At 41.0% G+C, this 14,207-nt stretch overlaps 1 protein-coding gene across 2 annotated transcripts in view; it reads right to left on the bottom strand.

The window, feature by feature from the left end:
- Window positions 1–14,207, bottom strand: part of ATP8B4 (ATPase phospholipid transporting 8B4 (putative)) — a 155,500-nt gene that overhangs the window by 131,566 nt on the left and 9,727 nt on the right. For both annotated transcript variants that reach the window (XM_030578889.1, XM_030578888.1), the window contains exon 2: window positions 7,867–7,925. In XM_030578889.1, coding sequence (XP_030434749.1) covers window positions 7,867–7,925 — 59 coding nt within the window. The remainder of the gene's footprint in view (window positions 1–7,866; window positions 7,926–14,207) is intronic.

The following is a 14,207-nucleotide window of genomic DNA, read 5'->3' as shown; positions in this document are numbered from 1 at the left end:
ATATCTCCAGAGATGGAGATTCCACAACTTCCCTAGGCAATCTATTCCAGTGTTTAACTACCCTGACAGTTAGGAACTTTTTCCTAATATCCAACCTACCAATACTGGTATCCATTTTTTATTCCAATGAAAACAAGGATTTGGGTTATTTAAATGTTCTCGAGCAGTGTTGTAAGCCCAACAACAACATATTGTGATAGTGCATGGGAATTTATATAGTGACACTGACTAGCTGAAACAAGAATGGAATGCACAGTCTCTTTCAATGTCAAAAAAATGAGATTTTATTTATTTGAATTTTGCAAACAACAATAAAAGAGTACTCATCAAGTACTCTGGTATCTTTAACAAGTTTTGTAACACACTAATAAATATACACAATGAGACAAGGAAGTAACTTTCATATCTTTGTGGCTAAAACCTTGGTGTTCAAACTGAAATAATGTTGAAAATTCAAATTACTTTTCACTGTATGATAAAGTGTTTTCAGACATGATTTATATGCTGACACCATGCCTTTAAACATTCTGCAATGAATATTCCATGATAAGCTAATTCAACTGAAGTAAATCACTACTAGCAAGAGACTCAGATAATTAGTGTCATAGACTCACTATGGGATTCATCAAGAGTGAACCCTAAGATCTCATATTATTTCAAGAACCCTAATGATAACACCAAGGAAAGCTGATCATGTGATATATAACTCACAGCTCCAGAGTGAACACAATACTGTAAGTCTCATAAGGGGCACTCGTGTCTTAATTAAACTGTGATGGTGTTGCCTGAGCAATATACAGTTCCTCAATGGCATCAGAGCCCTAAGGGAGAATCATGATTTTGTATACCTTCCAGGGTTCTCCGTTATCTGTAATTTTAGACCTTTTAATTTATAAGCATGTAGGGGCATTATGCATAAAGAACATAAGTATAACTGATTTTTGCATGTGTATGCAAGACAGAATTGTTTAAAAGTGCATTAAAATGGCAACTTCTTACTCAACAGATCAACTTCCTGTATGCATTCAGAACAATATCTACTTACTTTAGGGATAAAATAAATTCATACTAATTTTAGCTTCTGCCAGCCCTACAGCATCAATACAGTTCAATAAGAGAGATAGCTGGATTCTATCAGCTCGTGTATCATCAACAGAAATCTTAACTAAGTTCCAACTCCAATCGTGTTGTCCAGGAGCAAGTGAGGACAGACTGTGGCCTGTCAACTTTTACAGTAGGTGACCATGTACAAGTCATTAAAGAATAAACCTTAACTCTCAGATCCCAGGTTGCACGGGGAGAGCTGATTGTTAAACCCTCTATTATCTTGTAAACTAAACATATCTGGTCCACAAATCATTAAGAGGCAGAGCAAACATAGAAATGCATTATGCCATTTTTGCAGTGAGTTTTCAGAGTAGAAGACCACTTTACACCATTAGTTTACACTAGTATTACCACTCGGTATCACTGAGGGATAGGTATTACCAGCTTTTCTTTTTAGATTTGAAAAGAAATAAATATAATCATGGAATCAGCAAAAGATGTGGGGTGAGAAGAAGTTTTGGAGAGGGAGCTCTCGAATGTTGGACAACTGATGGCAGTTTGTTCTATTGAACAAAACACTTCTGCTCCTTTTTTATATTCTTACCACTTGAGAACATTATTTTGCACACAACTGGCATATTTCAAAAAGTGCACAAAGTCATCCAGGTTGTAAAACTTACTTTTGGACATGGGGAATGCATACTCAAAGCCTCTTGTGAAATTATTCACCCTCATAGCAGATTCTTCTAGACCCAATTCCCTCTCATGTGGACCAATCTAAAAACTAATTTATGCTCCACAAGCTGGTTTATGTGCAGGGAGGCTGCATTTGCCAGTTGATTTTCCAGTCAGACACTATCTTAATATCAGGAATCTGTCTTTAGGAAGTTTTTAGTTGCTCTGTGGTCATTCCTGCAACACCATCCCCATTGTTCCAATGGATGGACCAGGAACATGGGCTCTCCTGCAAATTAGACAGAGGCAAATCCATCCCCCTGAATGACTAATTCCTTACTCTCCTGTATAGATGCTCGAACAAGGGTGCTGGGGAGACTAGGTAGTATCTTGTATGCCAGACACACAAGTTTCTGCAAGTCCTCTGCCAGTTCAGGTGGGATTTCTTCTTTCCCTCTCCTTTTTGCTCTTAGCTGTGCCTGGCCAACTCAGATAGATGGCTAGCACTAAACTGCAGGACAAGGGCTCATTTCATAACTCAGTTTGTTTTCTGGGTAAGTTCTGCAGCACACTCAGAGTTGGGCCACCCAAGTTAGCTGCTAGTAAACTCCCTTTCTGTCACTCATCCTAATCACTCATTTGAGCTATAATGTTGAATTGAGCAAAGTAAGTGTCCCAGGGAGTTTTTCTCTCAAAGATAATGGGCTTTTGCCTTATCTGAGCTGGGACAGCCAGACCCCTCTCGCTTTCTCTCTCTGGGCCTCTGTGGTTTACAAATGGGGTAGAAAACTGTTGTAAATGTCTGGTCTTATCCAAGTTCTCTGATTTGTTCAATTCCTCATTCTGGCGGCTGCCTTCCACTGTGGTCTGACCCTTTGATTTCCTTCTGGAGTTAATTTTCAGCTCAAGTCCTTTCTGCAACTCATCTTGGTTAGCAAGTTCCAGATTGCCTAAAGTTTGCTTGGTCTCCACTATTTCATGGAAAACCTTCTGGTCTATGCCAGTGAGATTGCTGGTCACCTCATCAATCTGTTTTACCATTCCAGCCCAGGAGTTTTGCAGCTAGGCTTCCCAATCTGTGCAGATACTTTATAGTTGATCCAGAGATTTCACCTCTGCCTGCAAGTCATCTCTCAGCCCTTTCTGGCAAACCTCCAGCTATACTTTAATTCCTTTTGTGAAGTCTCCAGCTCCTCTTTTAGGTCTTGCTTTAAATCACACTGGTCATTTTTTATTTCTACAAGCACCTCCATTTTCAGTTCTCACCTTGAAAAATGAACCCCACTGCTAACATCAATGTTGCCCCTTTTTTGACCCAAGTGGCTAGTCAAAATTTGGCATCCTAGGGATGGTCCAGTCAGGAGGAGAAATTGGTGGAGTCTGATATTTTCTCTGATGTAATCTTGTTTGTTTACATGGAATGCACAAACTCTTGCTTCTGCAAATGCAGCAGGAACCAAAACAAAAAGCACCAATTTCTTTGCTTACAGCCCTAAGACACTTTAGCCAGCACCAAACCCAAAAACTCTCTCTAGCTTCTTCCGGCATCATATACTGTAGTCACAGTCTGCTGTTTTGCTTTCTTCCTCCTCAGTCTCTCTCAGTTTTTGTGTCCTCTCACTCACTCACACATCCACATCCACCCATGGTCACAATACCCAGTGGAACTCCCTACCCACTTGGTGCTAGTTTCTGAGCAGACTCTGTAAGGGCCTGTTTTAGGTGTGGCCCCTTGAGTGTCTCTTACAACCATCTTAAGCAAAAGGAGCAGTTTTAATGAGGTTTTAACACTACTCATAACAAGGTTTTCACCCAGCCCTTAACACTGCTATGGAAATACATCACACAAGAATGGCTATAGAAGAGAAATTAAATATTGCAATAAGGGGGAAAGGTTCAAAAATACTAATGAAACATATGAATGAAGACTTAGAAACCATTACAATCAGATATGAAAACATTCACTCTTTAGTTTAATAGAAGTTTGAGGGATTGGCTAAATGGGTAATTAAGAACAAACTATTTCATTTGACAGTAGTGTATATCTTAGAGTTGTTTGACTGGCCAAATGCAAAATGGTTTTGTTAAAATGAGAATAGAAATTCAAAATAATGTAATGATAGGCACTCTTCCAATAACATTTTAAAGTTTGGATAGAGAGGGTTCTGTTTCCCATCTTTTCTTTTTATGTTTTTCTTTTTATGTTTTATGTTTCTTCCTTGTCCAGAAAACCTTCACAGGTATATACTGCGCCAGGTACTCTGACCCTTAAATGTTGAAAATACACTGCCTGACATACGAAGGCGTAATATTTTTAAATATGGGATGTCATTTTGTTCCTGTACAATCCAAGTTCTTAATTCCTGTACAGTGTTAGCATTTGTCTGTTTATAGACATTGCAGTGGTTCTCAAACTTCTCCAAACTGAAATCTCCCTCCCATCTAACTGGAAACGGCAGGACAGTTGCATTCCCCAAGGTTGAATATACATGTCTAAGAGTGTATCTTCACTGGCACTGGGAGCAAGCCTCACAGCCTGGGTAGAGACTCATGCTAGTGCAGCTCGAGCTAGCACACTAAAAATATCAATGTAGACAATCAACTTGGGCAGATGCTCAGGTTCTCACGTCCACCTGACCCCCCTAGGTTTGAAAGCCCAAGCCACAATGTCCATACTGCTATTTTTAGCACATTAGTTCAAGTCCTGCTAGCGCAAGTCTATCTACCCAGCCTGGGAGGCTGGCATCTAGCTGCCGCACTGACATACCATTCATTAGAGCATTCACAGGTTCCGCTTAGTACTAAAACATGATATTCAGGATCTGCTTATTTTGAATGTTCTAAAGGGCATTAATAATAACAACAATGGAAACATTTATGAAAAGTTAAGGGAAAGAGAGAGAAAGCAAAACAGCCAAATGCATTATATTTCAGCCTCTAAAAATGGAACATTAACTGAACAATATGAAATTATCATAAGCTTCCTGTGCAAGTGAAAATATATCTCACTATCTGACAATTAATGGAATTATGCAACCAGAATAAAAACCATTGTGGAACAGTTGGAGTTGGTAGTTTTTCCAGGAAGTATTGAAACTATTAGTCTTGGTAAATTCATTCTAGTTTGAGTTATAGATTAAGTTCTTTTACAGTCAACTGTCTATTAACGAAAATTAGGTTTCTCCTTTCCTATCCTTTCAAGAGACCTACCATACTTACTTTTCTTCGTTCTTTGTTTACTTTCTAAGTTTTGTAACTTTTCTGGCTTGATCTGTTCATTTTATGTAATGTTTTGGTGTTCTGGACCTCTAAGTTCAAGATAGTGTTCTACTCTTAAAGGAGCACAAAAAAGTCACAATTTTGCATAATATATCCAAATATTTGCTTGACAATTTGAACCATGGCCTTAAAGTCCATCGTGAAAGTGACACATGTCAAACTCGATTTATTACACTATCTCTTCGTCTAAAAATCTTAGCATGTTTCATTTAAAAAACAGCCAGTGAGTAATTTAAAACGCTATCAAAACTGTACAGATTCTGGATATACATTTATGTACGTGCACTTTTAGAAATGGAGGACTTCTGGAACAGGAAATGTATTCACCTGAAGTCACCATACCATTTGGCTTACCACTATCAGATACCTATACAAATGTGAAACAGGATTTTCCACAGCCTAACTTTTAGATGAGTCTTTTTGTTAGGCATGAATGCCTGATTAGTGATTCTAAAATAATTTCTGCAAAACATAAAGCATTTTCTAATTATAGTAAAATAATCACAGTTCTGTGTTTGGTTTCAAGTTATTCTTTTTTTTTTTAATCCAATATATTCAAAATAATTTTTAAAAAATGATTGGGGCTGTCTAACAAGTCCCTCAACAATTTAGACTAATTTATAGATTTGATATGTGCCTTTGCTTGTAAATTACTGTTCATTTGAGGGAGCGCTGCAAGGTAAACCACTGAGAAAAGATTAAAGTAAAACCAACGTAGATTTCTAACATTTCGGGTTTTTTCTAGTTTACAAATAACTAGAATTGCTAAATGCAGAAAGTATTTTGCACAATACACCAGATAATGCTTGTCTGACTGCTTGCAGGTATTCAGAGCTCAACTTCTTGGAAAGGAATAATTGTTAATTACTTACACTGTGAACTGATTTGCATCACTTGATTATATTTTGGAGGGCAGGGAGTTTTTTTCTAAGTGTAGTTATTTGTAATAAATCTCTGACAAAGAGTTACTGTAGTGATGTCTCAAAACAAACAAACAGCAGCTAATAATGAAAAACCTATATCAAAAACAAATTACTGACACTTTCCATGACTAATTCAGACCTGTCATCCTGCTTGTCATTATTTTTAAAATTTGGTCACTCAATAATTAATTTTAAATTGCAAACATAACAATGAAAGGAAAGACAAATGCCAGATTGGTAAAACTGGCTATCCTGTTAAAAAATCAAGCTTAATTTTTAACAGTACCAAAGAAACCACAACTTTCTGAAATAAAATCAGGACTGTGCCATCAAACCTGGATTTTTACAATATCATGAAAGAGTTTTTATTTTAATCATTTTCATGTCAGCTATTTTCTGAATGAAAAATACTTTAACATCTGTGAACCTGGATTTCGAAAAAGGAACTGTAGTGTTCCATTATGTCATTTACTTCAAATGCAGAAGAGTCAGGACATGATTTCAAAACTTTAAACAAACACAATATATTACTATAAAGGACAATAGGGAGAAGGTGAGCTAAACGTTATGGTCAATGATCTATTAGGAAAAAAACAAGGACAAAAAAATTTACTAATTTAGTAACTATGTCCTCAAAAAAAATCCCCTTAGTTGTGTAGTAGTGACACTGTACAATCAAAAGAGGTTGCTACAATGACATGTATTTATAGTTATCAATATATTCTTTCAGAAACACTAAAATGAGGAAGGTATCAGAGGGTAGCCGTGTTAGTCTGGATCTGTAAAAGCATGTACATATGTACATCGGCCAAACTGGACAGTCTCTACGGAAAAGGATAAATGGACACAAATCAGACATTAGGAATGGCAATATACAAAAACCTGTAGGAGAGCACTTCAACCTCCCTGGCCACACTATAGCAGACCTTAAGGTGGCCATCCTGCAGCAAAAAAACTTCAGGACCAGACTTCAAAGAGAAACTGCTGAGCTTCAGTTCATCTGCAAATTTGACACCATCAGCTCAGGATTGAACAAAGACTGTGAATGGCTTGCCTATTACAGAACCAGTTTCTCCTCTCTTGGTTTTCACACCTCAACTGCTAGAACAGGGCCTCATCCTCCCTGATTGAACTGACCTCGTTATCTCTAGCTTGCTTGCTAGCACACATATATATACCTGCCCCTGGATATTTCCATTACATGCATCTGAGGAAGTGGGTATTCACCCACGAAAGCTCATGCTCCAAAACGTCTGTTAGTCTATAAGGTGCCACAGGATTCTTTGCTAAAATGAGGAAGCTACCGTCGATGGGGAGGATGAGAAATAATTTATTGCATATGTGAAGATTAGAGGAGTTTGAGAGTTACAACACATATGTATGTATGCATACACTGAATACTTTCTCTCTTGGAATGATAAGCTCTCCTCCTCCTGTAAAAGTGAAAATATTCCTATACACTATGACTACCCCAGTGGATGGAGAGCACAGAAGCCAATCAGTGCTGAGTGACAGGGTTAATGTTTCACTCTTCACAGGAGTCCTATGACAGGGTTCTATGAGATGTTACTCATAGCAGGCTCATGTTTTTAGATGAAATCCATGTGTGTAACATAAGTAGGTCAACTCTTCCTCAGGTGATATTGATATGAATACTTGTTACTATAATAAAATTGCCATTAGTAGACAAAGAAATTACTTCCCTAAATTTAACTAATCAGAAGAGTAGAGTCACCTTGGATATTTAATCTCCCCTGTCAAAGATTTCCAGTTCAACTGTGTAGACCCAGGAGGTTCAGATAAGACGTTTGACTACTTATCTGAACCAAACCTCTAAAACTTTTGAGATTTTCCCAACATTACTGAAAACTCTCCATACATCTATGTGGGAATATACCCCTTACTGTGCAGGGTTTCAATGCTGAATATGAATTATACTCACAGCATACTGAAATTTTTCATTATGTTCAGGATTATTGGCTTTCACCCTCCGCTCCTCCTCTGAAAAAAAGAAGAAAAAATGTAGTTTAGGAGACCAAACGGCACTAAGAACAAAAGTATAAGAGATCAGTATATAAAGAACACTTAATTGACTTTTAGGAGCATTCAATGCAGAAAAAAAATTCTTTATTAAAATCCCAGTATAGTTCAACTTTTAAAAACCTAATCTTCAGACACTTTAGATAGCTCAATATTAGAGAGGGAGATTTTTTATTTTGCAATTTCCAGGAATTAGTATTTCAAATTTAATCCCAGATCTGTCAGGCCTGCAGTGCTACAAACCAAAATGTGCAGCCAAGTAATTTTAATCTCACAAAATCCAAAAATCCTCCCACAGAGAAAGTGATAGTGCATTATTATTTGTATTACTGACACCCTCAGGAGGACTGAAACCTTTAGTTGCACCACACAAACCTCTGCCACTTGATCTAATGGCATAACCTACAGCAGTCATAGGTTGTCATGTTCTATGGGGACCAGCCCTAGAGGGCAATGAGGCATAAACTATGCTCATGGGTTTCACAGATATCTGAGGATAGCAGTGGGATAGTGAGACACAGGAATCTTGGGTTCCACCCCAGGCTACGGAGGAAAGTGTGCTCTAGTTCGCAAACTCTTCTGCCCATTCTCAGTGGGGAGGCCACTGAGCACTGCAGAGACAAGCTCCCTGGTCTCAGTCCTATTGCCCAGTCCCATCTTGGCCTGGAGCAACTGGAGGCAGCTATGACAGAGAAAGTCCAGCTTTACCCTTTTTCCCTGAGCAGGAGCATGCTCAGTCACTGTGGGAATTATGCATGCACAATCCAGCCAGAGGTAGAAGCCGTGAGGGGATGGAGCATGCTCAGTTGCTCTGGGAGGATGGCACACACAGTCTGTTCAGCATTAAGAGTTCTGAGAGGCTCAACCACATTCAATGAGGATGGACTCTTCATAGATTTAAGATATTGAAATCAAAGAAGTCTCTTTGATTAATCACATGCAAAATACGATCTTTCAAAACCTCACAGTTTAGCCAAATTTGAGCAGATTTTTAACAGCAATGGCAAAGGGCACATCACTGACACAAAGGCCACCCCATGCCAAATTTTAAATCTCAGCTTCAAAACATTTAAAAGAAAAGACGACTAGGATTTTTTTTTAACATGGGCAAAACAATGCGTCTTTCCTTAACCACTTCCTCACAAACAGCTCAACTATTTTGGCTGAAAATTTCAAAACAAAATTCAGCCTGAGGCAAGCTTGGAAAATGTCAACCCAAACAATTAAAGTTTGGCAAAGTTGGAGGCAACTGAAAACAGGGTCTTACAATGGGAAGAGTCAGGCAACCTTAATAATAGGCAGCACTACCAGCCCTACCTATAATCTAAGGCATTACAACTCCTTATATTAGGTTAGTTATTCTTCTCACTGTAACAGGATGATATTGTGATACTGGCAAACAAGGTGCCAGCTCATGCCAAAATCACCATGTCTCAGCTGAACACTAACAAATACATTGCTGGAATCAATTTGACTCATCTGTGTGTTAGTATTGTTAAAAAAGAGGTATAAGAATTATGAGAATATGCTTAGTGTTTAGACTTTATTGGATGCTTGTGAATTTTGCATGCATTAATCTCACATATAACATCAGTATTCCATATTCTAAGGTACTACATGAGCAGTTGTATTGTAAGCTTCTGTGACTATCAGACAGGAGACACACCCTAATTGGTGTGAACTGCTGATCTGTAACAGAATGGGTTATGTCCTTCCCAATAGGAAAGGTCCATCGACATCAGATGGACTATTGCGGGATGTTAAAGAGAAAAAAGGACTTTGGGTTAGCCCTAAAGGACATCTTGAGCTTGCTTATTATAGAAGCTTCTATTACCTTTTTAAACTTAAGGTAGTAACTAATTTGTGTGTGTGTGTGTGTGTGTGTGTGTGTGTGTGTGTGTATATATATATATTTACCTGCTTTAACCTCTTATTAAATAAGTCTCTTATTTCCTTTTCCTATTTGTGACAGGGTGCTAAGCAGTCTGTCACTCCAGCTCCAATTAAGGGAGGTGAATTGGAGCTCTATAGACCACCTGACCCTGATTGGGGAAGCTTAATAACTGCTGCTTCATCAGGTTGGGGCTGGAAAAGAGCCCCAGGGGAAGGAAGCCAGGGCGGAGCTAGACAGAGGAAAGCTACAGTAGAGGAAAGGCAGTGAGGGGAAGCAGAGAGAGATAGCTTGCCCCCTCTCTCCTGCCGGTGGATTGCAAGAAGGGGACTACTTATATGTTGGAAAGGTGGTGGGAGAACAGCCTGTAAATAAAAGCACCAAGTGGGCACTGCACCAAAAGGTCTCTGTGTGACTTTCTTACCCTAGCGGGGGCAGGACCCAAAAGAGCCCTATAGGGACACTGTTACATATGGGGGCTTGTCCGGGATTGTGCCAGAGCAAGAGTTTGGCAGTCTGAGATGGAAGAGACCTGGCAGTGGCTGATCAAGCAACAGGAAGAGCTGCAGAAGGCAGAACAAACCTTTCAGTAGTCCCAGCAGCTGGAGAAGCAGGCCCTTGCCAGCTGAGTAGCAGAGGAGCCTGTAAGATTTTATTTGGGAGCAGAACACCATTCAACAGCAGCTCCTCTAGAAGATGGTGATTCCCCTGGTAGGGGATGGCATGCAGGCACTGGACTTGGGACTATGTAAAATAGGCCCGGCAGATGATCGCAAAGCCTTTCTAGGCACTTTTAAGCAGATAGCGATGGGGGTGGATGGGAAAGGACAACCTGGGCCCTGTGGGTGGCTCCCTACCTGGCTAGTGAAGCCCCAGCGGTCTATATGGCCCTGAGTGAGGAACAGGTCAGGAGCTACAACATGGTAAAAGCAGCTGTCCTAGATAGGATAGGGCTGTCGGCCAAAAAATATCACCAGTGCTTCCGGGTGCCAAAGTGGACGGGGGTTTGAGGGCCCGGGCCTTCACCCAGAAATTAACGGACTGGACCACCCAATGGCTGATAGCTGGCGCCCAGACCGTAGAGGAGACCATGGATGCGCTTGTCCTGGAACAGTTTTTACAAAGCCTCCCCGAATGGACAAGGGTATGGATTAGATGGCACCAACATGGCATGGTGGAGGCTGTGGTAAAGCTGACAGAGAAGTATGTGGAAGCAGACTCCCCCAGGAAGGAGGGGCACCCCTATAAGGATGAGGATCCTGGGAGAAAATCCAGGGAAACCCTGACCAGGAAGGAGAAAAAGCAGGAGACCAACTGGGGAGCTTCCACTGGGACCAGGCAACTCATCTGCTGGTAGTGGGGTGAGTGGGACATAAAAAGCAGGACTGCTCAGATATGGACTGCGGCTCTGCAAAATGTTGCGGGTGAACTAACTCTGGAGGGTGGGGAAAGGGACAGAAACTGTCCACCATTTCTATGAGGGTGGGGAGGACACCCAAGAGGGATCTGGTGGACTCAGCCTCTGCCTGCTCTCTTGTAAGGAGGGGGCTGGTGAGACTCCAGTGGATAATCCCTGAGGCGAAAATAAATCTGGAAAGCATTCATGGGGACGAGAGGCAGTATCCAATGGCCCAGGTACCCCTCAAGGTTCGGGGCCAGTTCCGTTGGAAACAACTTGGGGTGGTTGAAGGCCTGCTGTACCCAGTGGTACCCCTGCCCAAGAGGGAAAGTAGATTGGGCAAGGAGTCCCGAGGTGAGAGAAGAGAGAGACCCGTTGAGGAAGGGGGAGGAGGTCTCAGAGATAGAATACGCTAGACAACAGAGTCCGAGCCAGGAAGGACGGGAGATGGAAAAGTTAGAAAGCCCTACACAACAGAGCCCAAGCCAGGAAGGACGGGATGATTAGAAGCCTACACAACAGAGCCCAAGCCAGGAAGGACGGGAGATGGAAAAGTTAGAAAGCCCTACACAACAGAGCCCAAGCCAGGAAGGACGGGAGATGGAAAAGATAGAAAGCCCTAGACAACAGAGCCCGAGTCAGGAAGGATGGGAGAAGGAAAAGGAGAAAGAAGATAGGGAAGGAGTTACCTGCCCTAGGGCTCTTAGCAGAGCCAGTGGGCCCAACAGAATTCTCTGTAGGCAGACCCCTGAAAGATAAGACCCAAATCCTGCTTGAAGGATCTGGGGAATTGGAGGTCCAGGGTACCCAGGAGGAAGCTGGGGCCAATCCTGATTCCCTGTCAGAGGTGAAGGGGGATGTGATGACCTCTGGGTGGAAGCAGTGCTATAGGGTGGCCCACCCCCTTGCAATGTGGTTTCTGCAGGTGGGGGATGGCTGAACCCTGCAAGGAAGTCCCAGCAGGTCACCCAAAAGAGGAAGGCCTCCTCAGTAGGGCCCCACCCATTAGAGGGAGGAAGGTTGAACCAGCTGGTTCGGAAAACGAGGGGAAGCATGTGACAGGGTGCTAAGCAGAAAACTGCTTAGCCAACCCTCTGTCACTCCAGCTCCAATAAAGGGAGGTGAATTGGAGCTCGGTAGACCACCTGGCCCTGACTGGGGAAGCTTAAACAGCTGCTGCCTCAGCAAGCTGGATAAGAGCCCCAGGGGAAGAAAGACAGGGAGGAGCTGGAAAGAGGAAAGCTGCAGTAGAGAAAAGGCAGTGAGGGGAAGCAGAAAGAGATAGCTTTCCCCCTCTTCCTGCTAGGGGACTACAAGAAAGGGACTACTTGTATGGTGGAAAGTGGTGGGAGAACAGCCTGTAAACAAAAGCACCAGGTGGGCACTGCACGAAAAGGTCTTTGTGACTTTCTCAGTCCAGCGGGAGCAGGAGCCAGAAGGGCCCTGAGGGATGCTGCTACACTATTTAATAAATCTTCATATATTTTATTATAGGACAGGCTTCAAGCATTGTCTTTTGTGTCAGATTTAAGGTGCGATTGACCTGGGTTAAGTGGCTGGTCCTTTGGGACTGGGAGTAACCTGAATATTGCTGTGATTCTATCACAAAGGTAGACTCACCTGGCTGGTGAGACAGATCAGAATACTCAAGAGGACTGTCTGTGACTCCATGTTAGGGCTGTTATAGTGTTTGCGGAGCTTACACTTGATAACTGGTTGGCAAAATCTAAGTATAGAACTCACAGCCGATTTGAGGTTTGTGCACTGCTTCCTACCAGTCTGTTCAGACACTCACAAGCAGCATTACAGATATGCTACATTTAAAAAAAAAACAATAACAAACTTCTGTCATATTGGACAGATGCTTCTTTGTACTGTTAATAATCTGACTCAAATGATTTCATCTCCCACAGGATGCCCACAACAGCCAGTTTACTTCTGGTCACAACTGGTTTATCATTAACTGAAGTGTTTCTAGCTCAATACATTTCTTTAATCAGCATAAACACTTTAAAAAAAAAACATGCCAAGACCTGTATATAAAAGAAAAGTAAACTCAGCTCTAAAAGGAAACAAAAAAATGTAGATTTACACACTTTAATCCAATAACAAAGCAAATATATGGGTACGATCTGAAGAAAGTCGAAACTGTCTAAACTTAATTACTAAACCAAGATCAACCTGAATAGTCCTAACCTTTAGCCAATGCATTTTAAAGACAGACAAAACAAGACTTCCTCCACGAGAGAAACTAATTAATAATGTATCAATAAAAAAATTAAACCTCTGAGGGATAAACTTCCACAACCCATATAACAGAAGTAGCATTAAGCTTCCCTGTGCATGAGAACAGGGAACAGTAGAACCTGAGAGTTATAAGCACCTTAAAAATGGAGGTCATTCATTAACTCAAATGTTCGTAACTCTCAACAAAACATTGTGGTTGTTCTTTCAAAAGTCTACAACTGAACATTGACTTAATGCAGCTTTGAAACTTTACTATGCAGAAGAAAAATGCTGCTTTTAGCCATCTTAATTTAAATGAAACAAGCACAGAAAAAGAGTTTCCTTACCTTGTCAAATCTTTTTTTTAAACTTTCTGTTTATTTTTTTAGTAGTTTACATTTAACATAGCACTGTACTTGCTTTTCTTTTTGTCTCTGCTGCTGCCTGATTGCATATTTCCCATTCCAAAACAGGTGTGTGGTTGACCTGTCAGCTCATAACTCTGGTGTTCTTAACTCTGAGGTTCTACTGTATACCTATTAGTTCAGTCAGAGTTTTCAGTTAGAAAAATGACATTTCTACATCCTGAACAGCTCTGCAGACCGTAGAGTTTTGCTAGTCTGGGGATATTCATTTGTATGGTATGCTGAGGCTAGGTCAATTTAAAATGCAAAAAGACACAGCGCACATCACCATTACACTTCAAACAGAACAAGAACATTTTGTT

This window comes from Gopherus evgoodei, chromosome 10 (assembly GCF_007399415.2).
Source record: "Gopherus evgoodei ecotype Sinaloan lineage chromosome 10, rGopEvg1_v1.p, whole genome shotgun sequence".
NCBI classification, from domain to species: Eukaryota; Metazoa; Chordata; order Testudines; family Testudinidae; genus Gopherus; species Gopherus evgoodei.
This window is presented reverse-complemented; position numbering and strand designations above follow the sequence as displayed.